This window comes from Pleurodeles waltl, chromosome 4_1 (genome assembly GCF_031143425.1).
Source record: "Pleurodeles waltl isolate 20211129_DDA chromosome 4_1, aPleWal1.hap1.20221129, whole genome shotgun sequence".
Taxonomy (NCBI): Eukaryota; Metazoa; Chordata; class Amphibia; order Caudata; family Salamandridae; genus Pleurodeles; species Pleurodeles waltl.
The window spans coordinates 774623505-774650416 of record NC_090442.1 but is presented as its reverse complement, the minus strand read 5'-3'; the positions used below and the strand labels follow the sequence as shown (position 1 = coordinate 774650416).

The 26912-nt window shown below is 46.3% G+C and overlaps 1 protein-coding gene across 3 annotated transcripts in view; it reads left to right on the top strand.

The window, feature by feature from the left end:
* The window catches only part of TYMP (thymidine phosphorylase), a 159142-nt gene that overhangs the window by 62176 nt on the left and 70054 nt on the right, over positions 1–26912 (top strand). For all 3 annotated transcript variants that reach the window (XM_069229455.1, XM_069229456.1, XM_069229457.1), the window contains exons 5-6: positions 5074–5276; positions 13279–13377. In XM_069229455.1, coding sequence (XP_069085556.1) covers positions 5074–5276; positions 13279–13377 — 302 coding nt within the window. The remainder of the gene's footprint in view (positions 1–5073; positions 5277–13278; positions 13378–26912) is intronic.

The window sequence follows — 26912 nt, the reverse complement described above, 5'->3', positions numbered from 1 at the left end:
CCCCAAGACATTCTAATAGCTTTGGGGGCGTCAAATAGTCTGAAATGTCACACTTGTAAGGTATGATGTTTAATGGTTAACATTATCAGTGCTGGTAGGGGGAATGGGCGGGGCAAGATGCATTGATCTCCTGACGAGGGCTGTGAAGCTCTCTCCTGTTTTCTCTATTTTTGTGTCTCGGTCCAGTTTTCTCTTTTTCTCACAGACTATTCTGTACATTTTAGGTTCAGCATAGCAGTGCACAAGCCCTGCTTTTCTGACGTCTTGGTATCTATGTGGGTTTTTATCCACACCCACCTCACTCCCATCACTTTCACTTGTTCAGGCTTTTAACCACACCCACCTCACTCCCATCACTTTCACTTGTTCGTGGGCTTGCCTTTCAAAAATCCTTTGTTATCATTGGTAAATGCTTTACGTTTGTTGTTCCTTAGGGAGGTTTTGTTACCGCCTTGCAGACTGACCCTGTTACATGGATAATTGTACGATTGCCATTATGTTTGACTGTGAGCGAACTTCTTTTTCTGTTTGTGTTTCTTCTTCGCACTCATGGCGGCCATGATGTTTTGAATTGGTTTGCTTTTGTCAACTAATGTTTTACTTTTCATTTTCAATTTATTTGCAAGAAAAATCCTGGTCAGAATTTACAACACCAATAGCTCTAACTGGAGCAAAAGCAAGGCCGATTGCATTGCAAATGCTTGTTCGTTTTTGTCTCGGTTTTCTTTGTTTTGCATGGCAATTCTTCAGTTTTCTCGATCTCTCTACTCCATAAACTGCTAGGCTACATGACTGCTTCTCTTTCCTGTGTTTCTGACTTACATCTGAGCACATTTGCACTTTTCTTGGAACCTCTTAGGAGTCGTTCATTTTCTTGCTTCTATATTTGTTCTCTGTTTCGTACAATTTCCTTAAGCATGCACCTGTTTCTTGCTTATCTTTGTTTTCTTTTTGTTTGGGTTATCTCCATTTTCTCTTGATAGTGTTTCTTTCTGCTATGTTCTGGTCGCTAGCAGTTGGGGTGGTGATGATGGCCACATGGTGGCTGGATACACGTGTGTAGTTAACCACTCGCTCTAGCGAGAAGATTTCTTTTGGGCCACTGTCGTTCTGTCAGATGAACTGACTTAATAGCTATTTATTGATCCCTGACTTCGATCAGAAATTCTGATGTTAACACCCCTGCACAGAACAGAAGCTCATAACCTGAAACAAGATAGTATGAGAAGGATGTGAGCTTCTCAATTCCAAAGAAGATATACACAATAAACAGTAGAGAGAGTGTAGAAATTATGAATAAACAAGCATTTGCAATGCAATGGGTCTCGCGTTTGCTCGAGGTAGAGCTATTAGCCTTGTAAATTCCTAACTGGACTTTTCTTGTTACACAAACTGAAAATAGAAAGTAGTTGACATAAGCAAGCCTGTTCAAAGTGCCGTCGTGGGCACGAAAAGAGAGACAAAAGGAAAAAGAAGTTCGCTCGCAGTCAAAGTTATCGGCAAACGTGCCATTATCCATGTAACAGGGTCGATGGCCAAGGCGGTAACAAAACTGCCCTAAGGAGGAACAAAGTAAAGCAGTTAACAATGGAAACGAAGGAATTTTGAAAGGCAAGCCCATAAACGAGTGATAGTGATGGGCATGCAGTGAGCGTGGTAAAAAGCATAGATACATACCAACACGTCAGAAAAGCAGCTCATGTACGCTGCTATGCTCAACCTAAAAATGGGAAGAAAAGAAGTCAGAGGGGAAAATGAAGATAATGTGGAAGAGGAGGAAGAATAGAAGCAGAGAAAAGATGGTTAGAATTAAGGGACGATTATAAGAATTAAAGAATGGTGGAGAAAAGGAAGGTACTACAGAATGGAAAAGGGTAGGAATATGAGAGAGAGAAGAAAGGCAAAAGCAAAGAAATTTAGATAGGGAAGTTTCAGGTTTATTGTTTTGCTCACATTCTCAATATCATTCAGAGTACAGATAAAAGTCAATGGTTTTTTTATTTTTCTGGTTACTCTCTTGCATAGAGGAGACAAGGCACTGTGCCAGTGTGAGACCATCTACGTTGCCTACTCTACAGTATTACATTGTGGAGACCTGTTCAGTGGTGTAACATAATTTAAGCCCCCCCCTTGCAAAATACATGGAGGGCCCCCCCCCCACACTCCGGACCCCAGTCAGTAACCACTCAGCTAGGGCCCTGCTGCCCATGCACAGTGCTGAAGGGGGTCCCCTGTAGCACAGTAGGGGATGTGTAGGCTTTTGTTACACCACTGGACCTATTGTGAAAAGTAGTATTTGAACAACCATGCCAAAAGGTTAGAGCAATTAATCGTCAAGTACACAACATGAGATTATTGTATCTATCCCACTGGAGTCTTGGCTATGATTTTTTTATTCTTTCAGTTTGAAATAAAGCAGACATCATCCAATCCTTGTGCACTTGCACCTGTTTTTTATAAATAGTGTTTCATAAACAATTGTGCTTGTTCAATCAGTGACTAGTTTACTATAACTCTCTACTATAACTCTCTATATTGTAAGGTAACATTAGCAAATAGGACACTGTAATAAAGTAGATTATTTATTGGGGTATCTGGTCAACCACCTCAAGGAGTAATAATATTAACTTCTGAAGGTGAACTCCAAAATACACTAAATTAACCTGAGCTCGACCCACTAGGAGCTGCAGCACACAGCAGAGAGGTTTGCCTTAGGACAATGTGTAAAGTATGTATGCAGTATCAAAAGAGTAAAAAAGTCAAAACACCAAATAAGAACCTCAAACAGAATTAGAGTCAATTTAATAAAAAAAAATGACACCAAAATGACAAAAGTCAAATAAGGAGAACCAGAGATATCAGTTCATAAGGATTTAATTGAAAATAGCACTAAAATCACCAGGCACCAATGATAGTCTATGGATGCAAAAGACGAGGCCTAGTCTTGATTTTAGGCCAAATGCAATGGTGCGCAGGTCAGATACACTCAGCAGGCTTGTCATGATCAAAGGTTTTGCCTTTGGACTTTACAAGTTTAGCGGTCTGAGAATGCAAAACCTGCAGTGGCGGTTGGACTGCCGCATTCCTGGCAGTCCGGCTGCCAGATTATGACCCTGACGGTCAAACCGCCAGGAGATGGCCACCACTGCTGGGATCATGGATCCTGATGGAGCCGTCGAAGTCGTGGTCAGCCCTGGTGATGCCCATGGCAGCACCTCCGTGCTGATCACGACTTCACTTTCCGCCAGCCTTTCCATGGCAGTTGCACCACCATGGAAAGGCTGGTGGAAAGCCAGAGCTAGGGACACAGCTCCCCTGCACTGCCCACAAAAATGTCATGCAGGGGAGCTGAGGCCCATGCTACTGCACTATTTCCGCCGGGCTGACTGGCATAAACGATATAGTAATATGATGTTTTCCGCCAGTCAGCCCGGTGGAAACATCGTAATACAACGGGGGTTGGGCCGCCGGCTTTACGACAGCCTCATTCCCGTGGGTTTGGCGATCCAACAGTCGGACCGCCAAGCTCGTAATCAGCCCCTCAGTCCTTTTTTATGGAGATCAAAATAAGCCAGTATGGCAAGCCTAAAGCTGTATTCAAGGAAGTTGCATCGAAATGTGACACCTTTGTCACAAGGTCCTGCCAGTGCTATGGTGTCTAATACTTTTCTAGTTCTCGACTTTTTAGGGTTTCTGGAGCAGGACCTCTGTATTATTTCTAAACCACCCAGGAACTGAGGGACAGCACTTATTGGCCAGGACTCACTCTAGCAGAGGCCACCACCAGTTGGTACTGGTCAGCTGGTCAAGTATGGAAAAAAGCTTGTTTTTTGCCCCTGTAGCCACACAGGTTGTCAGCCAACCAACACTTTAAGTCCACTTATTTGTCCTGGGTACAAGAGGGAACAGGTCCAGTTCTTCAGAGCTACACTCAAGATACAGAAAGCAGGGTCAAATTCTCTCCTGACCTTCTGCAAGTCTAGAACATTTTCTTAGGAGGAGTCATTGGGGTGCCACATGTTTGGTTTCCACTAGTCATTGGGTAGAAGTGACTCCTGTCTTCTCCTTAAGCAATCAGGGAAAGAATCCCTGCAGTGATCCTACCCACTTGTTTAGCAGTTCCTGTTTGCCCTTCTGCAAACAACCAAACAGTGCACTTTACTTCTAAAATCCAATATGGTGGAACCCTCACTTCCTTGTGCAGAGGTGTGGCAGAACTTGCCCGTCAAACGTCTGTCTCCCTGGCAGATGGATCACATACACAGTTTCACCAGGGGTGAGGAAATAGGGATCATGAGCAAGTGGAGAACCTAGTAGTCACCCAATGGCCAACAGACCTGTAGGAGGGTAAGGAGGAGTCTTTAGAGTGCAATGCAACTGCTATGTTCGCAAGCATCGAGAAAAATAAGACTCTTGATTATTGAGACCCCTCATGTGAGTCCCCAAAGAGTGCTCCAGGGATAGTTAACCTTCATCTTTACAACATGGCTATCTAAATAACAACCATCACATTTCAAACAATGCAACAAAAGCTGATTAAAGGACAGTGTTCTGTTTTTTTTTATCAGGCATGTCTTAAACGTACAAGGCAAACAACAGGTTTCTCACTGTTTCACTTCAAGAGGAGCAAGATTAAGTAGAAGCACAGCAGTGAAAATCATACAGAAATCAAGATTCAGCTCTCGTGATAACTGAAGCTATTGAACCAATGTGGTAGAGCTATTTTCCAAATAGTTAATTCCACTTAATACCTGATAAAGATTTATCTTTATCTTTTGGCTGCTATGTCTGATGGTTCCATAGAGCCAGTCATTGATCCCCACAACAATATTGTCTGATGCAGATCTCTCTCTGGTACAATAGTTATTCCTGTTTTTAAGAAGGAACAGTTCCTCTGGGTGCTAGATTTCTTCCTGATTTCCTAAAATTGTTCTGAATACTATGGTCTACAGTAGCAATTCTTTGCCTGACCAGTGAAAACTTATTACCAAACATTAGCAATGAGAATGTAGTTGTCTTTTGCTTCTCTCTTCTCTGTGATAATAATATTTACCTCTCTGTCTAATCTCCCAGGAGCCTTCCTGATGGCGATCAGGCTGCGTGGGATGGACCCGGATGAAACCCTCTCCCTGACCCGGGAGATGATGTCATCTGGGAAGGTCATGGAGTGGCCTGAAGCTTGGCATGGTCTGGTTGTGGACAAGCACTCTACGGGCGGTGTAGGTGATAAGGTTAGCCTGGCTCTCACTCCTGCTTTGGCGGTCTGCGGTTGTAAGGTATGATAATGATTTATAATATATATTTAAAGGATATGTAGCCCCACCTAAACTTTTTGCTGAATCTCTTGGAATCAACATGTAATACAATTGTTCATGAATTAAATTGATACGTCTGTTGTAAGATCACAGATGTGTTCAGATTACAGTGAGCAAGAGTTTCCTTTTACTGCTGTCCCTTCAGATCCAGTCATAGACAGACTCTCCTGCTCAGTAGCTTGAGAATTAGCAAAAGTCATAGCTTTTGAAGCAAAGTCAAGGAAATCCATGAGAAAATACAATAACCAGCATAATCAGCTAATACATGCTATAGTTCATTTAGGCATAAAGATAAAATGTTATTTTGAGGAATTGGGATAAAACAGTGTAATAAGAAGGCATGTTGCACATTTAGGAGTTTACTTGAGATCGTGAGGAATGCATTTATTTAAAAGACCTATACACTTTCACTGACCTTTATGATACTGTATTAAGAAGATGGTAGGGTGTGCTCCCCAGGGCCTTTGGAGGCTCAGGGAGGGGGCGACACCTGGAAAGACTCAAAGTATGCACTATACAAAAGTAATAAGATGCATGAAAAGAATACAGGACACAACATGATGAAACAGCCAACACTCAAGGGAAATGCAAGATTAAGTAAAAAATGCAAGATTAAGTAAACAATAATGCCTAAAACATCAAATGATAAACAAACAATGAATATTGAAAACGTTAAGGTAATCTGTGTTAAGGACACACATTACCTTAACGTTTTCAATATTCATTGTTCGTTAATCATTTGATGTTTTTGGCATTATTGTTAAAGGCATGAAGATGCCATACAGTAGATAACTAGCTTTACTATAAGCACACAGTTCTCTCTTTGCGCTTGATTCTGATATTTGGAATTTTGCAAGACAACAAGAATCCTGCTCGTCTTTTGGATCAATTTCTCAGGGAAACAAATACAGCAGTTCCACTTCTAAAGTGGCCAGCGACCTGCAGCCAGGGCCTGGGGTGTCGCAGTAGGGGAAATTAGCATGACCAGAGGTCTCAGCACAACATATATACCACAAGATTAGCATCACAATATTTACCATTACTGAGGAGAAGGCACCAAATAACACATGCTTGCATCCACTCCTACCATGTGATGAATGGGAAAGGGTGGGCCCTGGCTTAAATATATCGACTTATTTATTTAGCGATACGATTATATTGCTAAATAAATCAATCTATTTAATATTTTTTAGGTAAATGTGTAGGAATTTCAGAGGGGCGCAGCCCTAGTGCCCTAATGGAGAAACCGCTCCTGCAAAGAGTACCATTAAAAGAGAAGTAAGGACTATGGGCCAGATGTAGGTAGGTTTCCTTTTGCGAGTTGCGAGTCCCAGCGACTCGCAATTTGCAACTCGCAAAAGGAAATGCAGAAAGGTGTCTCAGACACCTTCTGCGACTCACTATGGGGTCGCAAAGACCCACCTCATGAATATTCATGAGGTGGATCGCAGTTTGCGACCCCATAGCGAGTCTAGGCACTCACGGGGATGGTGGCCTGCTGGGGACAGCAGACCACCATGTCCGTGACTGCTTTCTTAATAAAGCAGTTTTTTTTTTCTTTTTGCAGCCAGTTTTCCTTAAAGGAAAACGAGCTGCAAACAGAAAATAAACTGAAACCATTTGTTTCGGTTTTTTCAGAGTAGGCAGTGGTCCATAGGACCACTGCCTACTCTGAAAAAATATTTTTGTTTGCATTCACAAAGGGGAAGGGGTCCCATGGGGACCCCTTCCCGTTTGCGAATGAGTTACCATCCACTTCAAGTGGATGGTAACTGCGAGTTGATTTGCGACCGCTTTCGCGGTCACAAATCAACTCTACATCGTGATGTGGTCGCAAATAGGAAGGGAACACCCCTTCCTATTTGTGATTCTGCATCGCGTAAGGGCTTTTGCGCCTCGCAAACGGCGTTTTTCGCCGTTTGCAAGGCGCAAAAGCCTTCCTACATCTGGCCCTTTGTGTACTACAGTTATTTTCAAGTGCTGCAATAAGCCTCTGTTTCCTATTCAAGTTTGCTTATTAGTTCTGTGTGCAGTATGTTATTTGTACTGGGTAAATGCTTTTCCCTTACTCGAGTCTCAATAATGCTTGTCTAATATAAACTAACATCCCAGGGGAAGCACACTTAGCGACATCCATCCATGCACTAAGGTGGGAACAATCTTGGAATCCTTCTTCAGGGAATTGCAGCCAACCCTTTTCACCCAAACCAAACTTAAATTGCCTACTCCTTAGTTGGCCAATTACCTTCACATAAGATGGCGAGTGTGAATTTGCACCTGTCAGTCTTATCAGGAAAGTGCGAATAGTCTTCCTCGTGTCCTATATATCACTACCAAAATTGAAAACTATATTGCAGAAATTCAAATGCCACTACAAATCTGGATTTTTTGTTTGGTTTGGACCAGTAAAGCTAAAGCTCTGCACTGTGGGCCTAGAGGTCTTGCAGGGCTGTCCAGGGCTCTCTGGGTACTGTTGAGTCAGTCTGGATCCCTATTGGTGCCAGCAGATTTGTGAAATGTGTACTGGCTGGAGCCAGTGAACAGTGATTTGGGATGGTTACAGTCTCATGCTCACAGGGCAAAATCCCATGTGGCCAGTGTCTTGTGGGGGGTGTAGAACAGTCATCTTGGGCCTGGTCTCAGGGGGCAATCCAAGATGGTGGCTTCTACGTTCAGTAAGACACGTAATTTCCAGTCGCGGCTCACGGGAGGGAAAAGCGGCAGAGCGGCGCGTGGTGGGGGAAGACATAAAAAAGAAATAATAATAAAACAAAAAAACATACCTTTTTCGCCATGCCGTGCCGCGCCGCACTGCTCTGATCCAATCCACTCTGGTCCTGCATTGCAGGCAGAGGCTCCCAGTCTGCCTTGTGTTCAATCCTAACGCTGCTTTTAATCTGCTGGCAGTATGAAAGCAGCATTAGGATTGGACGGAGCACCCCGCCAGGGTACTCCGAGGCAGAGTGAGAGCCTCTACCTGCACTCTCCAACCCGGCACTACCCTGCAGTGTTGGAGAGAGCCTAGTGTACATGTATGTTTGGCCGGCCTGAGACGGCCGTCAAGCCAGGGCACTCCGAGGCAGAGTGGGAGCCTCTGCCTGTTCTCTCCAACCTAGCACTGCCCTGCCGTGTTGGAGAGAGCCTAGTGTGCATGTTTGTTTGGCCGGCCGAGACGGCCGTCCAAACACACATGCGCACTGAGGGTAAGTGCCCTGCATTCCCCCCTGTGTCTCTGTCATCGTCTGTGGCCCCACCCCTTTTACAATAAAAATATAATAAACATAGGGGCATATTTTAACACCGGATAACGCCATAACTTAAAGCCATTCGTGCACCATATTTATGAAATGATTAGCGTCACAAAAAAAGATGCTTACCGGTGGGGGATGGCGTTAGGGGAAATGGCGCGAGTGGGTCAGAAATGACGTTAGGCTGGTTAGTGGCAACATTTCTGCTGCTAATCAGCCTAGCATCCTTTTTTGACGCATGAGCATCCAAAAAATGACTCCTGTCTAAATGTAGACAGGAATCATTACCACCACCCCAATGCCCACCACAGGGGACCAGTGTACGCTGGGCATGCCCTACATACCCAGTGTCAATTAGCGGGCCCCTTGTAAGGGGCCCCCACTGGCACAGCATACACAAACACTTACCTGAACTTTCCTGGGATGGGCTCCCTCCTCCTGTGGTGTCCCTGTAGTGTGGGTGGTGGTGTTGCTGGGGCTTGGGTGGGTATCTTTGTGCCCATTCCATGGTGTTTAGCCATGGAAATGGGCCTACCTGCAATTAAACGCTTGGTCTGACCAGGCATAAAAGAATGGCACTTAACAGGCTTAGTGCCATTATTTAGGCCCGCCTCCCACCTGCGCGTTGTTTCTGTGCCAGGAGTTAAATGTAGCACTGGGGGGCTAGCGTCATGTTTAGGACGGGAACGCCTACCTTGCTTTTCATTGATGCAAGTTGGATTCATGCATCCTAAAAATTGCGCTAACTCCAATAATTTGACGCTAGACGGGTCTAGCATCAAAATATAAGTATGGAGTAATGTTTGTGCCGCTTTAGCGCCAAAATAAATGGCGCTAAGGCGACCCTAAGCTTCCATAGATATGGTCCATAGTTCATTATGTTTTTACTCTAAAGGTTTCGCTGATGCTCCTGCTGGCGGGGGCAATGCTCCTCCACCATAGCAGAGGAGCCGCCCCTAGTAATTTCACTTTGCCTCAAGCTTATTACATTGCAACACTTACAGTTGTTCAGGTAGCCATTGGGCTCGTACCCCCCTTCTATTGGGATCCTGTTCTACTGTCTTCTGATTCCTGGCTCTAAGCACTGAGTTTCCTCTCCATCTAGTTCGGGGTGTTTCTGCTTTTGCCTTTTGGTACTTGCTTCAAGTAGATATTCTTCTCTCACCAATGGTGGATATCCAGGCCAGGACGGCTTGCTGCGGGAAGGGGACCCTCCTTCCTTTGATCCTTCAAAAAAGAGAAAACGGAGACTGCACCCAGGATTTCACAGCTACTTCGAGAAGACTGTATAGGTCAGGGACTTCAGTTCTCCCGTTTCATCATTTCAGACATCCAGTAGGCTGAGGCCTATCCAAGCGTCATACCTTACAATGGTAGCTTACTAGGACACTAGCGTCTACTAAAACTCGTTCAATAACGTTTTTTATGTTTTCTGTATAAAGCCAGCATAGCATATAAGGGCCACATCGGAGTGTTTTGAGACTCTGAAATGCGTGAGTGAGAGAGATGGAAAGGTGACATTTTTTTGACAGGGATGAACCAGTTTTAAATGATTCTGATAGATACCATGGGAGTTGTTGGTGTGCACAATCCCTATTCCTTCCCCCTTCCACAAAATATCCCCTCACCTCAATTCACAAAATTTCTGGCAGATACCAGATTTGCAGGAAGGAAGGGTGCGGTATGTAAAGGACAGATGCGATTTTAGCTCTCATACGTACACTATCTCGCTTTTCTCTGGGCACTAGGCATCAAGGGACAGGCCCCGTTGTTCCTTATCTCAAGTAGGCCTCGGTGAAATTGTTCTTATGCTAGCGTGATCTTGCATAATTTCTGTTATTTTGCATTATGCTTGCTAAGTGAAATTTCCAAAATTACGCCATTAAGCCACACTGCCTAATTTCCAGTCTTTTCGAGTAAAAACGTGAGCACTGGAGCTTAGGAGCAGCGTGAGCGAACAGAATGTGAGCAGCTCCAGTTTCCTGCCCTTGTGTTTTTTTTGCTCTTTTAGTGCAAAATGCGTTGTGTGTCTAATATGCATCTAAGGACGCATTTAAAATACTTAATGCAAACTTTGCATTTTGCAGAAGAATTTCAAGCAATTTTCTGAAATTGCATGCAATTATGCAAAGTAAATTACTCGAGTTGGCCACACTCTGCATCTAAAGGTAATCAGGTCCAGGGTGCTAGAGCTCTAGGCTTAGATGCCCTAGGTGGGAAGTCTAGAGTGGTCCTAGTGTTCGTGGACAGAAGAATAAGGCTTTTGCGTACTATATACATCGAGGACGAGATGAACAACGCAGGACGCAGAGCGTTCTCCAAAGACTGCGTGAGGCAGCTTTGCCCCAAAAGTCCTGTAAAGAGCTAGAATTATCAATCTGTACCTATACAGTTGGAGAGCAGTGATGAGGGAGGTACTGGAACCTTAAGCCTTGTAACTGGAAGCCAACATATACACCCTCAAGCCCCATCTTTCCTATTGACACCACACTCCTGCTGTTAAAACACCACTTCACTGCTGAAACTCTCCTGAACCTCCACGTGCTCAATGAGGCACAGGGAGACATAGGAGCAAACCTACCCAGAGACAATGTAACAGAAGAATGCAGAGTATCATTTCATTTCTTTTTTTGCGCAACTTTTGTTTGTTTCCTTTTCAAAGTTAGAGTACTAAAACATACACAAAGACCATTCTTGAAGCTGGTGAACCGCAATCATCAGTGGTCCACATTGTATAGTAAAGAAGCATATGCAGTTTAAATATTACAAAGTAGCCAGAGGAGTCAGATTTAACAAATTAACACTATATGATCCATCGACAAAGAACCATTAAGGTAACAATGGAACGGAGAACATCAAGACCTTCACTGAGCGGCCTATCATATAGAGACATCATCATAGTTCCATCCAAGCCCCCATGCAGTAGCTTCAGGTACAGACACCTAGAATCTCCTTATTTGTTGGAGATCCAGAAGTCGCTGCTGAGAATACACCAAATTTGGCAATTCTAATAGATCTAACAAACAGGACTCTCCCTGGAGGTTAACACACACACAGCCTACATAGTGCTGAGAGTTATTTAACTCTGGATGGTTGGTCCTGTCGGATGAGTACACAATGTGTCCCTTATGCCCCTGATACATAAGTTAATAGATAGAGGGCAGTTACGGTTTGATACTCTTTACTTGGCTACACATTGTATTATCTGTCTGAGTGAGTCAATTGAGAGGTAGTCCTACCACCTCAGTCATGAAGATGATACTGCTACCGTCATCCAGCACAAGGCTTCCTACATAGTTACAATTGGTGTGTCTGTGTGACTCTGAATCCAAAACTGATCATGGGGGTTGCTGGGAGGGGGAGGTCTCCCTTGTGACACCTGAGCAGACCAACACACCCGGCCCAGAAGTGGCGGGTCAAGCCTATATTCTGAAAAGGCATGCAGAATTTGTGATGTTGTTCACAAGCCAGAGATGGAGTACTGCTGTCAGTGGGCTTGTCTCGTGCAGTGGGTGGTATGTCCCTGTATGATGACCACAAACATTGAGCATGCTAGTGGGGTGGGCATTATTCCAACGAATGTCATCTTGTAGCTTGTTTCACCTCTATGTGGGAAAATAACTTTTTGCTCTGTTATTACGTCAGCTAGAAGAATCAGTAAGTGTCCGGCCAATACCAGAGTCCGGCCAATACCAAACCCTATACTAGCTTATATAGGTGCAAAGTGTTGCTTCCCAATGCTTCCTTCTTTCTACTAATAATGTTGTCAGGTGTTTGCCTTGATTGTGAAATAATCTGCCCCCTTTTTAGTGCAGTCCATATTACTTTTTTTTGAAAGTTTGATATTTATAGGCCTCTAAAATATAATCGAGAACGATCCTCTCCATACTGTAAGAAAAGCAGACGGTCAGGATCCAAAAAAATAAATGAAATCTCCCCATGTATAGAGTACTGCGCAGGGTTTAATAAGACTAATTGAAAAGTGATGCTATAATTGCTACCAAAATTGCAGGTTCCTCAAACATGGCAAACAGCGCTTGCACCATCTGAGATAATGTGACCACTCAACTATCGAGTAGCTGCTGCAAAGACTTGGTAACCCAATATTCCATGTAAGAACTGCGTGTGTGTGGATGAAATAGACTGTATTCTGCGTGGAAATCATTTGAAAATATTATGTACATAGGTGGTTCAGAAAAACAATGTTTAAAAAAGCAGAAATAAGCACAGAATAATGGCAACGCTGATCTGTGTAGATAACCCTGTTATTTTTTAGGATTTGTTTGGTCATTGATTTCACTTTCAAATCGTACAATGGATGGCAGAACCAGATCTAGTGAGCAGGTGGCACGGTGAGCAGTACTGACTTTTTAGCCAAGAGAATTTTTTAATTTGTCATTTGTTTGACTCTGAACATCATGAATGTGGGCACAACAATCTCTGCATGCAAACTGCTGTTGGCTAAAAGTCAGGACTGACCGCCACGCGTGACTTCAGGCCTGTTGGCAGCTATGGGAATTATGGTTCTGTCCCAGTCTGCAACCAACAAAAGAAGTGTACGACATGCCCATTGCAGAAGTATGGACCAAACCCTCGCGTAGATTCCTTCCTTGCACCAAATGTAGGAGTGTTCTCGGCTCCAGCAGCATCTTCACTGTTCATGTTTCCTCAGCCAGTTGATCAGTGTTCACCTTTAATGCATCCTCCTTCCTCAGGTGCCGATGATTAGTGGTCGAGGACTGGGCCATACAGGGGGCACTCTGGATAAACTGGAGTCTGTGCCAGGATTCAACGTCTCTCAGCGTCCAGAGCAGGTAAGGGATGGGTAGGCGGGGCTCATCCCTTTACAGAGCGGCGCTTCTGTGTTTTCATGTAGTTCCTGCGACTCCAATAGTCGTGATATTGCAATGTTCTTTGCTTCCTCTCTGACTGACACTTCCCTTGCGCGGTGGGAAGACGAGTGAGGGGGCTGAGCGGTGCGAGGGCGGAGTGGAGCAGACTCAAGAGAATCATGCCTGACCTCTATATTGTGCTCTCTTTCACACACTTGGCTCAGGGTGTTTGTTGTTGGTGCCAGTTTAAAAATAAGTTGAAATGTCTTACTGTGCTCTTACCAGTGACTGCTGACCTTCCACGGCTGCACAGGGTAGGTTTCCAATCCGTTACTACTCAGGTTCCTTATCTGGAGTAATTTCATAGCGGAAGTTACATCAGTGACCAATACACTGCAGGTAAGTTCTAAGTCTCAGCTCGCCACTCTACCATGAAGTGTGTTTCTCTGAAATGATGTAATTTGATATGTCATAAGTGCTATAAATGCTATAATTTCACATGCTGTACGTTATGTAATAAGCAAGAGCATAACGAATGCATGGAGAAGGGACACGTTATAGTTAATGTCGTGTGGCGAGTGAGGTGACAAGACTGTGAATGGAGGTGCGTGACTTGTAGTAATCTGAAGGTGGTGCGTAAATTAGAAATTTAAGTTATAAATATACCTTTAGAATTTCTACAGCTTGTGTAGTTTAAGTTGACTAGGTATTGAAAGAATAAATAAAGTTTTCCTAACTATAAATTATCTTTAATCTTTGTTTTTTCATTAGATTTAAATGGTTTACGTGGTGTTCAGTGTCATTTAATCAAGTGTTGTTGAGTGCTTTATCATGGAGTATAGTATTTTTTTTTTTAAATCTCTTTATTATGTGAGATAGAATAAAATGTACAATCGACAGCCGACCAGGCTACTGCGTCTACATCATATTAACAGGATCAACGTACAATATGAAAAAGGGGGTCGCAAGCGGGGGGGGGAGAGCCCACTGCTCATTATATTTATTAACATTGTAATGTGGATCCTCCACAAGCACAGTCAAGTCACAGTAGAAGAAAAAACTCCTAAGTCTCACCCTAGTGCGTATTACAATAGCAGAGCACTTTTAGTTCATGGATGTTTCGGATGCCCATCATGTCTGTAAAATGTTTATTAATCACCCATTCAACCATGAGAGGCATTAGTTATGTGTAGTGTGGTATATGCAGGCACTTAGCATCAGGCCTCTTTCTGAAGTACCATGCAGGGACTGTGTTCTCCTACGTTTGTGCGGAGATGTATGTCTTTGAGGGTCTGTGGTGCATAGTGTACTGTTTCCCGGCCTGGGAACTGCTCCTTCACCCCTATCTTGGTACCATCTTGTCGTCATTTCCCAAGTGGAAGACCGACGTGCATGGGGCCACCTCTATGAATTCAGGAGGGAGGGCGTGAGCATCATTCTTGGCCTCAATTATAGTTATAAAGTTGTCCCAGAACCCCAGTCCCTTTAATATCACCCCCGGTCTTGGAGTGAGTGAAGAGCTTGTGCTTACGCCCTCGCCCATTTTAGCAAGTCACCTAGCCAGCGGCGTGTCTGGTGCATTCAGTGCCTTTCATTGCATTGCTATAAGGCGTTTAAACAGCACAAATGCCATATCTATACACCTGTCTATTTGTTTTTCTTTCCTGGACCTTGCACGTACACCAAGCAGGCAGGATTTGGGTGTGGGGGATATTGAGTGACCAAATAATTCCTTTGTTAAGGAGGTTATTTCATGCCAGGACCGTAGAACTGGTGGGCAGGACCATGTCATGTGGTAAAAGGTAGCATCCAGTTCACCACAATGCAGGCATTCGTAGTTAACATGAGGCAACATGCGCTGGAGCCGGTGTAGGGATAGATAGGTTTGGTGCAAGTAATTAAACTGAGTGAAGCGAAATCGAGGGTTACGCAATACTTCTGTTATCATGCGGAGCGCTGCAGTCCATGCAAACTGCAATAGCGGTTCAGGGAGAACCTCGTCCCATCTCGCCTGCGCTCTCATTTGAACAACATCAGATTTCCCAAGGAGGATGTTGTAGAACTGGGATGTGGTGTGGTGTGATCCCAAGCCAGCTAGTACATCATGCAATAGGGGTGAGGTTATGGGCTCAGTGTCTCCGCTTCGCCAGACTTCTCGTATAAGTTGTTTCAATGCTCATTAGGATATGAATCGCCGTGGGCCTATGCCATATGCGTCATCTAGTTCGGTATACGTCATAGTGTGACCCTCCCTGAATAGGTCTCCTATTGTTTGTATTCCCGATTCTAACCATGGTTCAAGGGTGTGGTAAGTGTTTAATTTCCGTACCTCCTGGACGCCAGCTATGGGATCCTGGGTGAATAGGAGGGGAGCACACCCACACCGTGTATGTAACAGCGCCAGCACTTACGGGCTGCGACCAACAGATTCTTAGCTCGCAGTGGAGGGCTAGTGTAATCCTGCAGCCACATCAGTATGTTCGTATGTCCCAGGCTGTTGTATACTAGTGTTGTCTCCATATGAGATAGGTTCTGCAACCATTGCAATGGCCACTGAAGTTGTGCTGCCGCGTAGTTCAGCTCATAATTCGGCATACCCAGATGCCCCTGCGGGAGCGGGCAAAATGTTTCAGTGAGTGCTACTCGCCGGTCCCCCATATTAACCCTACCATCAAGTTATTCAGAGTTTCGAAAAACGAGCGAGGGATAACTACCAGGAGTGCTGTAAAATAGTATAATAGTCTTGGGAGTTTTATCATTTTTGCAATCTCTACCTGTCCCAAGGGGGAAAGCAGCAGTGAGCCCCAGAACGTTAGGGTTGCCCCAAATTGATCGGACCACGCGTCTCAAGTTGCCCTCTATTAGATCCACTGTATTGTGGTATATTTGAATGACTAGATACTTAAATGGTGAATAGCACAATGGCAGTCTTTGTGTTGTAAGAGTCGATCTTAATTTCTCCAGGACCGGAGTCAATGGGAACAAACAAGATTTCGAACAATTCACATGCAGGCCGGATAGATCCTCAAAAAGATGTAGTAGCTGCAAAAGATCCAGGAGCGATGACGTACATTTGTGTAGATATATCAGCGCATCGTCGGCATTGAGGGATATGATCTGTTGCCTATTAACATCAGGTATGCCCCACTGTTGTGCACATTGTCTGAGCTGAGCCGCCAAGGGCTTCATCGCTAGTGCAAACAACAGTGGTGATAATGGGCATCCTTGTCTAGTACCCCGACCTTTAGGGAAGCTTTCAGAAATGGTCTTACCTGTTTTGACATGAGCTGAGGGGTTAGAATACAGAATACCAATCCAATTTAGGAATCCATGAGCAAATCCCATGTTCCGCAGAGCTTCTCTTAAGAAAGGCCATCTGAGGGTATCGAAAGCCTTCTCAATGTCTAGTGATACCACAACTTTGTCATGTTTCAACTTTGGAGTGTCTGACATTAACCGCAAAAGACGTCTATAATGTTTAGGAAGGTGTTCCGTCCGGGAATGAACCCTGATTCTTCTCCCTATCCACGCCAAGGTTGCTGAGAAACTGGTCAACGCCCACCTATCCCACTTCCTCAAAGCAAACAACACTCTTGACCCCTCACAATCCGGGTTCCGCAAGAACCACAGCAAGGAAACTGCCCTCATCGCATGCACTGACGACATCAGGACCAAAGTCGACAAAGGCGAGACTGTCGCACTCATCCTCCTAGACCTCTCCGCAGCCTTTGACACCGTCTGCCACCACACACTCCGCACACGCCTCCACAACATAGGAATTTGCCACAAAGCCTTAGACTGGCTCACCTCCTTCCTCACCGACCGGACCCAGAGAGTCCGCCTCCCACCTTTCCACTCCACCACTTCCAAGTTCATCTGCGGAGTCCCCCAAGGGTCCTCCCTCAGCCCCACACTCTTCAACATCTACATGATCCCCCTAGCCAACATCCTCCGAGCACACGGAATCACTATCCTCTCCTACGCAGATGGCACCCAACTCATCCTCTCCCTCACCCGCAACCCCACCACCGCCAAAACCAACCTACACACTGCTCTCCTCGACACCGCCAATTGGATGACTACTAACCACCTCAAGCTTAACTCCAACAAAACCGAGATCATCATCTTCGGCCCCAACAAAACCACATGGGACGACTCCTGGTGGCCCACCGCCTTAGGCCCCGCACCCACCCCCGCAAACCACGCATGCAACCTCGGCATCATCCTAGACCTCTCCCTCTCCATGACACAGCAAATCAATGCCCTAACCTCCTCATGCTTCCACATACTCCACACTCCAAAAATCCTTCAAATGGATTCCCCCAGAGACTAGAAAGACAGTCACCCATGCACTCATCAGCAGCAGACTAGACTACGGTAACACCCTCTACGCCGGCACCACACTCAAACTCAAACGCAAACTCCGGAGAATCCAGAACACAGCCGCACTCCTCGTCCTTGGCCTCTCCCGCCACAAACATATCTCACCACACCTCAAATCCCTTCACTGGCTCCCCATAGACAAGAGAATCACATTCAAGATCCTCATCCACGCTCACAAATCCCTCCACAACACCGGCCCAACCTACCTCAACGAAAGAGTGAACTTCCACACTCCCACACGCAATCTCCGAACAGCCGACCTCGCCCTAGCCACAGTCCCCCGCATCCAACGCACCACCACAGGAGGCAGATCCTTCTCCTACCTCGCTCCCAAAACCTGGAACTCCCTCCCCACCAACCTTCTCAAAACCAAAGACCTCCTGCTCTTCAGAAAGAGTCTCAAGACATGGCTGTTCGAACAGTGACCCTCCCTGCTCCACCCCCCCCTTTTCTCGTTCCCCCCCCCCCCAGCGCCTTGAGACCCTCAAGGGTGAGTAGTGTGCTCTATAAAATCTTTTGATTGATTGATTGATTAATTGGCCCTCGTGTACCTAGTGCGTCATCAGTGGGAGCAGTCGGTTTGCAAGGACCTTGCCCAACAACTTACAGTCCAGGTTTTACAGTGATAAAGGCCTGTATGACCACACATCTAGGAGGTCCCGGCCTGGTTTGGGCAAAACCACAAGTCTGAGAGTCTGGGAGTTGGGAGTTGCCCTCTTGTTTGTGCCTTGTGTAACATCTCCAGATATGGTGTAATTAATTGCGCAGCGAAGGTAGTGTAACATTCCACTGGTATCCCATTGTTACCTGGGATCTTGTTGCAAGCTAATTGTCGCAATGCCGTTTGGATCTCCTCAATCTCTATGGGTTTATCCAACTCCGTCTGTTGTAGTGGGGAAAGATGAGTGAGGGGAAGTGAGTGAAAAAAGTCTGCTACTTGTGTGACTGGAGGGTCGGGTCTAGCCGCGTATAATCTGCTGTAGTAGTGCCTAAAGGCATCATTTATGACTGCCTGTGTGTTAACCACAATCCCAGAGTTGAGCCTATGGCACCTATAGGAGTGTGAGGATGCTAGCCATGGACCAGCCATGCTAATAACCTGCTGGAACGATCTCCTTCTGAGTGTGTCCTAGTGATATAATGTCGATAATCATAATTTCGTAAGCACATGTCCACCTGTCTGTGTCGTGCTTGTGGTTCACGAAGAGTATCAGGGTCAAGTGTGCCCTGTGCTACTGCTCATTCCATGGTGCGTAGGTCTGTTTCCAATGATGTTAATTCCCAGACCAGTGTACGCCTTATTCCCCCTGCAGCTGTCAGGTAGTGGCCTCTCAGCACAACCTTGTGAACATCCCACTCCACTGCGCACGACGTGGCCGTCCCTCCGTTTAATTAAAAATATTTGGAGATGCAATCAGTCACCTTTTAGCAAAATGGAGGGTCAGTCAGCGTGTCTGGCTGTAGATGCCACGTAGGTATGTGAACATGCATTCTTCCCCATTTTATGGTGATCATCAATGGGCAGTGGTCAGACAATGTCCTGGCCAAGTAGGATGCTTCGGAGGCATCGTGGGTCAGTCCGGCAGTGCGCAGCAGCAAATCTATGCGGGTATGTAACCTATGGGGAGTAGAAGGAGTATTCTCGATCTTGGGGGAGTAAGAGGCGCCATATATCACACAGTCCTCTTTCGGACATCCACATTTCCAGTTCACGTGACACTTTCCTGCTGGGATCACCTATTAATGGTGGATGGGATAGGTCCATATCTACATCTGCCACGCAGTTTAGGTCACCTCCTCGTATAATATTGGCCGTTGGGTCCTGAAAGAGTGTAGGTGTAAGTGACATTAGAAAATCTCCCTGCTTTGAATTGGGAGCATATAACCCTGCACTGGATAGTGGTGTACTATTTAGTGAACCTTCCAGTCACACATATCGACTGTTGTCATCCACCGTGCAACGCCCCACCTCATACGGAACTTCTGGAGCCAACCATATTAACACCCCTTTGGCGAATGCTGACGTCGTTGTACATATACTAGTCCCTGCCATTTGGTTTTGAGGGTGAGCAGTTCTGTGTCTGCGAGATGCATTTCCTGTAGTATCGCTATATGGATTCTGTGACGTGTGAGGTATGTTAATATCCTGCTGCGTTTAATGGAATTGGCCATACGGCTCACGTTCCGCGTTAATACGTTATAGCTGTCAATCTTCATGTAGTCCTGAGTGTGTGGATCGGTGTATGGTCTATCAGTGTATTATACTTGATTGCAGTCATTGTGAGAGTCGATGTTGCAAGTGGATTCCTACCCCCCATCCTCCCCCTTACCCTCCATAGCCCAACAGAGTCACCATCAAAGAACATATAATTACACAAAAACAGTAAACAGAGTTCAAACTTACAGGGGTACGAACCACCTTATAACATGTAGGCACAACGGGTGGTGTTAATAATGATGTGCTAAACAGTGTCCATTCGGGAACCCATGTGACTTGAGGGGGCGTGGGTATAAGGGCTGAGATCATGCGAGTTCCATCCCACTTCAAATGTCTTCTCACCTGGTCTCACCATTTCACACAGCCATCCACTGCGCTTGCGTCCAGGGCATCAGGCCTCGGAAGAGGCACCGACCAGGCCAACAAATGGAGTCTGCGGGATGAGGTGCAGGGCCTCACCAATCATCTTCTAGGGTGCAAGATCTGAACTCCATACCTCTTGCACCACCAGAAAAGTTCAATTTAGCTCATGGTCCAGAGGTGATGTACCAATGTCAACAGCTATTGTGCGATATTAGAGGTCATCTGCTGAGCGCGGAGTCAATACAGGGCCTAGCGTGAAAAGAATCGTGGACTCGCCTGAGCCAGCTAATGATGAGTCAGAGTCGAATGCTTTGTTTTCTCAAAGTACCGCGTACTGGTTAGATGTGGGATGGGTAGCTTCTATCAAGGCCTGTGCTTGGCCCTCGGCCGCCTGCGCTTGGCCCTCGGCCACCTGCACCCTGGAGGGGCGGGTCTTGATACCTTTAACCAGGCCCTTGGCATGTAACCATGTCCATGCGATGGGAAAATGTGAGTTGTCCCTCTCTATCACTCGAAGTCGTACTGGGAACAACAAGGAGTAGGTGATATTGCATTCACGAAGGAGCTGTTTAACCTTTGTTAATGAAGTGCGCTTGCATTGCACCTCCATAGTGTAGTTGGTATAAGCTATGATAGTGTTGTTATCCAACTGCCAAGGTCCCCGAGACCTAAAACTCTGGAGGATCAAGTCACGGTCGCGGAAATTGAGGAGCCGTGCTACTAATGGCCGGGGTTGGGCCCCGGCTGCGGAGGCCTGCCCGGGATCCGCTGAGCACGTTCGACTGAGAAGAAGGGTGATACATTATTTGCCAGCACCGTGGCTTTCAACCATTGCTCTAGAATTACCTCGGCGTTGGGCATCTCTGCACACGCTGGGAACCCCAGAAAATGGACATTATTTCTCTGCGAGTGTCCTTCCGCATCTTCAGCTCTGCATTTCAGAGATGAGACCTCCATCTCCAACAGCTGCAACTGGTTCTGTAGGTCTTTAATTTCTGGCTGTACCGTTGTTAGTGTGGTTTTGTTTTCGGACACACTGTCGGCTAGTTTGCAGTGGTCCGCCCTAGGTAGATTTACCTCCCACCGAGTCAATCTTAACTTCTAAGGTGGTCCAGGTTTCCAGTACTGCCTGTAGAAGCTTATCGAATTGAGTGGAGTGGACCCGTAGGGTCTCGTTCATCTGTTGGAAGGTCACTGTATGATCTTTCACGGTGGAAGTTAGAAGTGGCATTTCTCCCTCTGTGGGTGGTGACAGCCGCGTCGCCTTTGGTTTAACCATGATTGCAGGGGATTCCACCCACCTCCGCACGTTTTCCAGTCTATTGGCTGCCTGCCTCACCGTGGCCTTCTGTCTGCTCAGTGTACCGCCTGATATAGGTGCGCACCAATGAGCCATGCAGCACTGTGGCAGCTGGGATCAGGGTGCAGGCCCTAGATATCACACTTGAGCCCATATTTATACTCTGTTTGCGCCGGATTAGCGTCATTTTTTTAATGCAAATTTGGCCCAAACTTAACTCTATATTTATACTTTGGTGCTAGACCCGTCCAGCGCCAACGTTATGGAGTTTGAGTCATTTTCTGTACGTGAAAACCTACCTTACGCTAATGACATGCAAGGTAGGTGTTCCTGTGCAAAAAATGACTCTAAGGCATGTGCGCCTTATTTATCCTCTGGTGTCAAAATGACGCACAAGAGGTGGCGGGCCTTAAAACAAGGCACCCAGCCGGATTTGTGCCGTTTTTTAACGCCTGGGTCAGGGCAGGCGTTAAGGGACCTGTGGGCTCATTTCCATGGTGGGAGACCATGGAAGCAATCCACAGGTGCCCTTCCCTGCACCCAGGGACACCCCCCTGCCACCCAAGCCCATCCCTGGAGGACACTTATGGATGGGGGGACCCATCCATGGTGAGTGCAGGTAAGTTGAGGTAAGTATATATATATTTTTTTAAAGTGGCATAGAGGGGCCTAACTTGGGCCCCCCTACATGCCACTGTGCCCAATGGCCATGCCCAGGGGACAGAAGTCCCCTGGGCATGGCCATTGTGCTGGGGGCAATGACTCCTGTCTTTGCTAAGACAGGAGTCATTTCCATGGGGGTTGTGTGTCAAAAAATGGCGCTAGTCAGGTTAGAGCCAATATTTTTGACTCTAATCTGATTTGCACCATTCTTTGGTGCACAAGCCCCAGTCTTCTCTTCGCCTCTGCTACCCAGTTACCGTCATTTATTTTGACGCCAACCAGGCCGCAGCGCCGGCTAACATCATTCCATAAATAAGGCGCCCGGCTGGCGCGTTGGAATGGCGTTATCCGGCGGTAAACTTTTTTACGCAAATCTGCTCTGGCGCTGATTTGCATCAAAAAGTATAAATATGGGCCTAAGTCCCATTCTGTATATCAGTGGGTGCACTCAGTGTGTGTCCAGGCTGAGGGGCATATTTATACTCTGTTTACGCCGGAATTGCGTTGTTTTTTTTTACGCAAATCCGACGCAAAGCTAACTCCATATTTATACTTTGGCGTTAGACCCGTCTAGCGCCAAAGATCTTGGAGTTTGCGTCATTTTTTTGCGTGGACACCTACCTTGCGTTAATGATATGCAAGGTAGGCGTTCCCGTCTAAAAAATGACTCCAAGGCATGTGTGCCTTATTTAAACTCCCGTGCAAAAATGACGCACGGGAGTGGGCGGGTAAAAAAAAATGACGTCCAGCCGCTTTTGCATCATTTTTTAACGCCTGGTCAGGGCAGGCGTTAAGGGACCTGTGGGCTCGGAAGGAGCCCAGAGGTGCCCTCCCATGCCTCCAGGGACACCCCCTGCCACCCTTGCCCACCCCAGGAGGACGCCCAAGGATGGAGGGACCCATCCCAGGGAACTTAAGGTAAGTTCAGGTAAGTGTTTTTAAAAAACTTTTTTGTGGCATAGGGGGGCCTGATTTGTGCCCCCCTACATGCCACTATGCCCAATGACCATGCCCAGGGGACATAAGTCCCCTGGGCATGGCCATTGGGCAAGGGGGCATGACTCCTGTCTGTGCTAAGACAGGGGTCATTTCAATGGGGGTTGGGAGTAAAAAAAAATGGCGCAAATCGGGTTGAGGCCAAAATTTTGTCTCAGACCTGACTTGCCCCATTTTTTGACGCCCAAGCTCCATTTTCCCCTACGCCGGCGCAGCCTGGTGTGGGTCATTTTTTTTTACGCACAGCAGTCAGCTGCGCCGGCTAACGTCATTCCATAAATAAGGCGCCTGCATGGCGCTTTGGAATGGCGTTAGTCGGCGTTAAAATTTTTGACGCACAACTGCGTTGGCGCAGTTGTGCGTCAAAAAGTATAAATATGGCCCTAAGTGTCTGTGCATCGATGAGAGCGGTCGACGAGGTCAGAGGCCCCTCCCAGGCACCTTCAGCAGTATTAGCTGTTTCCCCTGGTAGCCAGTCAGCTCGTGCCTACTGCTTATAGAACTATGCTCTTTATTAATGCTCCAGCTGAGCGCCTGTGGGGGGCATTGCGGAGGTTCTCGGGGAGTTCCCTCCTAGAGGGGGACCCGTGTTCTTGATACGCTCTCTCCTTAGTACAATGTTCTCATCCCACACGGGCCATCCTCCAGCACGCGTTCCAGCTTTGTACAATGTAGGGTCCCTCTTGCCGGTGCAGCGCTCGTCTCCTCCTTCAGCGCCTTCAGTGCCGACTCGTTCGCAATTATATCTAGCTACGCCGGCAATGGAGCAAGCAGGCCTGCAGGACCACTATAATCCGCTCCACGGCTGTTCTCCCAGCTCTCACGTCGGCCGTATCAAGGCTCCGCCTCCTCCTCGCCAGCGATCCGAGACACAAGGCCCTCCAATGCACAAGCTGCCTCATGCGGTGGGTGAAACTGGTCCGTGCGCTGTGTCTGCGGCAGCCCAGGTTTATCTGGACCTCATCACAAGCACCTGGAGAGTGTGGGCAGGATTAATGTGCAGGGTAACTTCAGGCCTGGAGCGGAGCTCGCTAGTTAATGTCAGCACCGGTAGCCATCCTGGCATGCGCTGTCATAGAGTATAGTAAAGAACAGTGTTGTAGAAGCTAGAGTCATAAGGTACAGTGGACTGGTATTGAGGGGAGTGTCCAAAAGTGGCATAGAGGGGGCCAAAGTATCGTAAGCGGAGTGGAGTTGCATAGGATAAAATGTTGTAATTTGTAATAAAGTGGAGTATGATGTTGTACAGTGGATTAGAGTCAAGTAGAGTGGCCTGGCATATCATACAGTGTAGTAAAGTGTCATAGTGGAGTGGAGTGCTGTGTTGTATAGTACTGGAAAGTGTCAGACAGTTGAGTACAGTCGAGTGGAACAGAGTAGAGTAGAATGTTGTAGAGTGGAGTATGGTAGAATCTAGTGGTATATAGTGTCACAGAGTTGCATAAAGTTGAGTGGCATACAGTTGACTATCGTAGTACAGTGGACTAGTGTGCTATAAAGTACAATCGAGTAAAGCGTGGTGGAGTGGCATAGAAATAGCTGCATAAGGTGTCTTAGAGAGGAGAAGAGTGACATAGAGTGGAGTAGAGTTGTACAGTGAAGTGTAGAAGAATACAAGATAGTACAGTGTTGTACAGTGGCATACAGTGTAGTAGGGTGTTGTACAGTGCAGCACGTAGAGTAGGATAAATATGTGTACAGTGGAGTCGAGTGGAGTGGCGTAGCGTAGAGAGGACATAAGTCTCAGATAGTGGAGTGGCCTGTCTTACAGTGGAGTGGTATGCCGTGTCGTAGAGAGGAGTGGCATAGAGTGGAGTATAGTGTTGCATAGTGGAGAGAAGTAGAGTGTGGTACAGTGGAGTGGCATATAGGGCATGATTACAACTTTGGAGGAGGGTGTTAATCCGTCCCAAATGTGACAGATATACCACCCGCCGTATTACAAGTCCATTATATCCTATGGAACTCGTAATACGGTGGGCAGGATATCCGTCACATTTGGGACGGATTAACACCCTCCTCCAAAGTTGTAATCAGGCCCATAGTGTGTAGAGTCAGGTAGAATGGAGTAGTGTGTTATAGAGCAGAGTTGAGAAAATTCTGATGAAGTCGCATAGTGGGAGTTGCAAAAAAATTCTTAGAGTAGGGTACAGTCTTGAAGAGGGGCATGGAATGGACTACAGTGTAGTATAGTGACATAGACTGGAGTACAGGGTTGTACAGGGAGTAGTATCGAGTGAAGTAGAGTTTGGTAGAGCGGAGGGGCGTAGAGTGTCATACAGTTGAGTAGAGGTTCGTAGACCGGAGTAGACGAGTGGCACAGACTGATGTGGTGCAGAGTGAAGTGTTTTGCAGTGTTGTGTTGTAGAGTGTTGTATTGTAGAGTATTGTAGCATATAGTGTCATGGCATAGAGTGCTGTGGTGTAAGTGGCATGGCATATACTGTAGTAGTATGGAGTGGTGTAGAGTGGGTTGGCATATACTGGAATAGCCTCAAGAGTAGTGGCGTACAGTGAAGTAGCATAGAGAGGAATAGCATAGAGTGGAGTAGTGTACAGTGGAATGGTATATAATGGAGTGTCCTAGACTGGAGTGGTGTACAGTGGCGTGGGGTAAATTGGAATAGCATGCAGTTGAGTGGAATACAGTAGACTAGCGTACAGTGGAGTGTAATACAGTGAAATAGCATACATTGGAGTGGCATACAGTGGAATAGCATAGATTGGAGTGGCATACAGTGCAGTGGCATAGAATTTAATATTGTAAAGTGGAGTGGTGTACAGTGGATTGCCATCTACTGGAGTGACGTACAGTATAGTGGGGTGAGTGAAAAAGCATAGAGCAAAGTAGCGTACAGTGAAGTTCCATGCAGTGGAATAGTGTAGAGTAGATTGGTGTAGGGTGGAGTAGTGTATAGTGAAGTGGCGTAGAGTTGAACGGCATACAGTGGAGTGGCACAGAGTGGACTGGTGTACAGTGGAGTAGCATACAGTGGACTGGCGTAGAGTGAAGTAGCGTACAGTGGAACAGTGAGGAGTGGCATACACTGGAGTGGCATACAGTGTAAAATTGCATCTGTGGAGTGGCATGGAGTGGCATGGAGTGGGGTGGCACAGAGTAGAGTGGAGCAGTGTAGAGCAAAGTGGTGTAGAGTGTAGTAGCATACAGTGGAGTGGTATACAGTGTAATTGTGTACGGTGGAGTGGGATTGAGTGGATTGGCATACAGTGGAGTGTCTTAGAGTGGAGTAGTGTACAGTGGAGTGGAAGAGTGTAGAAGGGAGTGGCATGTGATATGTAGTGTAGTAGGTGACATCTCACCCCCCAATCAGGTCAGAAATGGCTAATCCTGCCAAAACCTAGTCAAGTGACACAAGGTACAGGCACCAAATGGTTGGGGCAAGAAAATGGCAACTTCTTAAAGGTGCCATTTTCAGAATCTGACTTAAAATCCCATTGTACCATTAAAAAGGGCTTTAATTTACTATTCTTTAGCCACAAATTTGATGTTCCTACCTGCTCCCAATTGAAAGTTATTACTTATTAATTGGAATGAGGTGACCCAGTGTTATCCTATGGGAGAGGTAAGCGTTG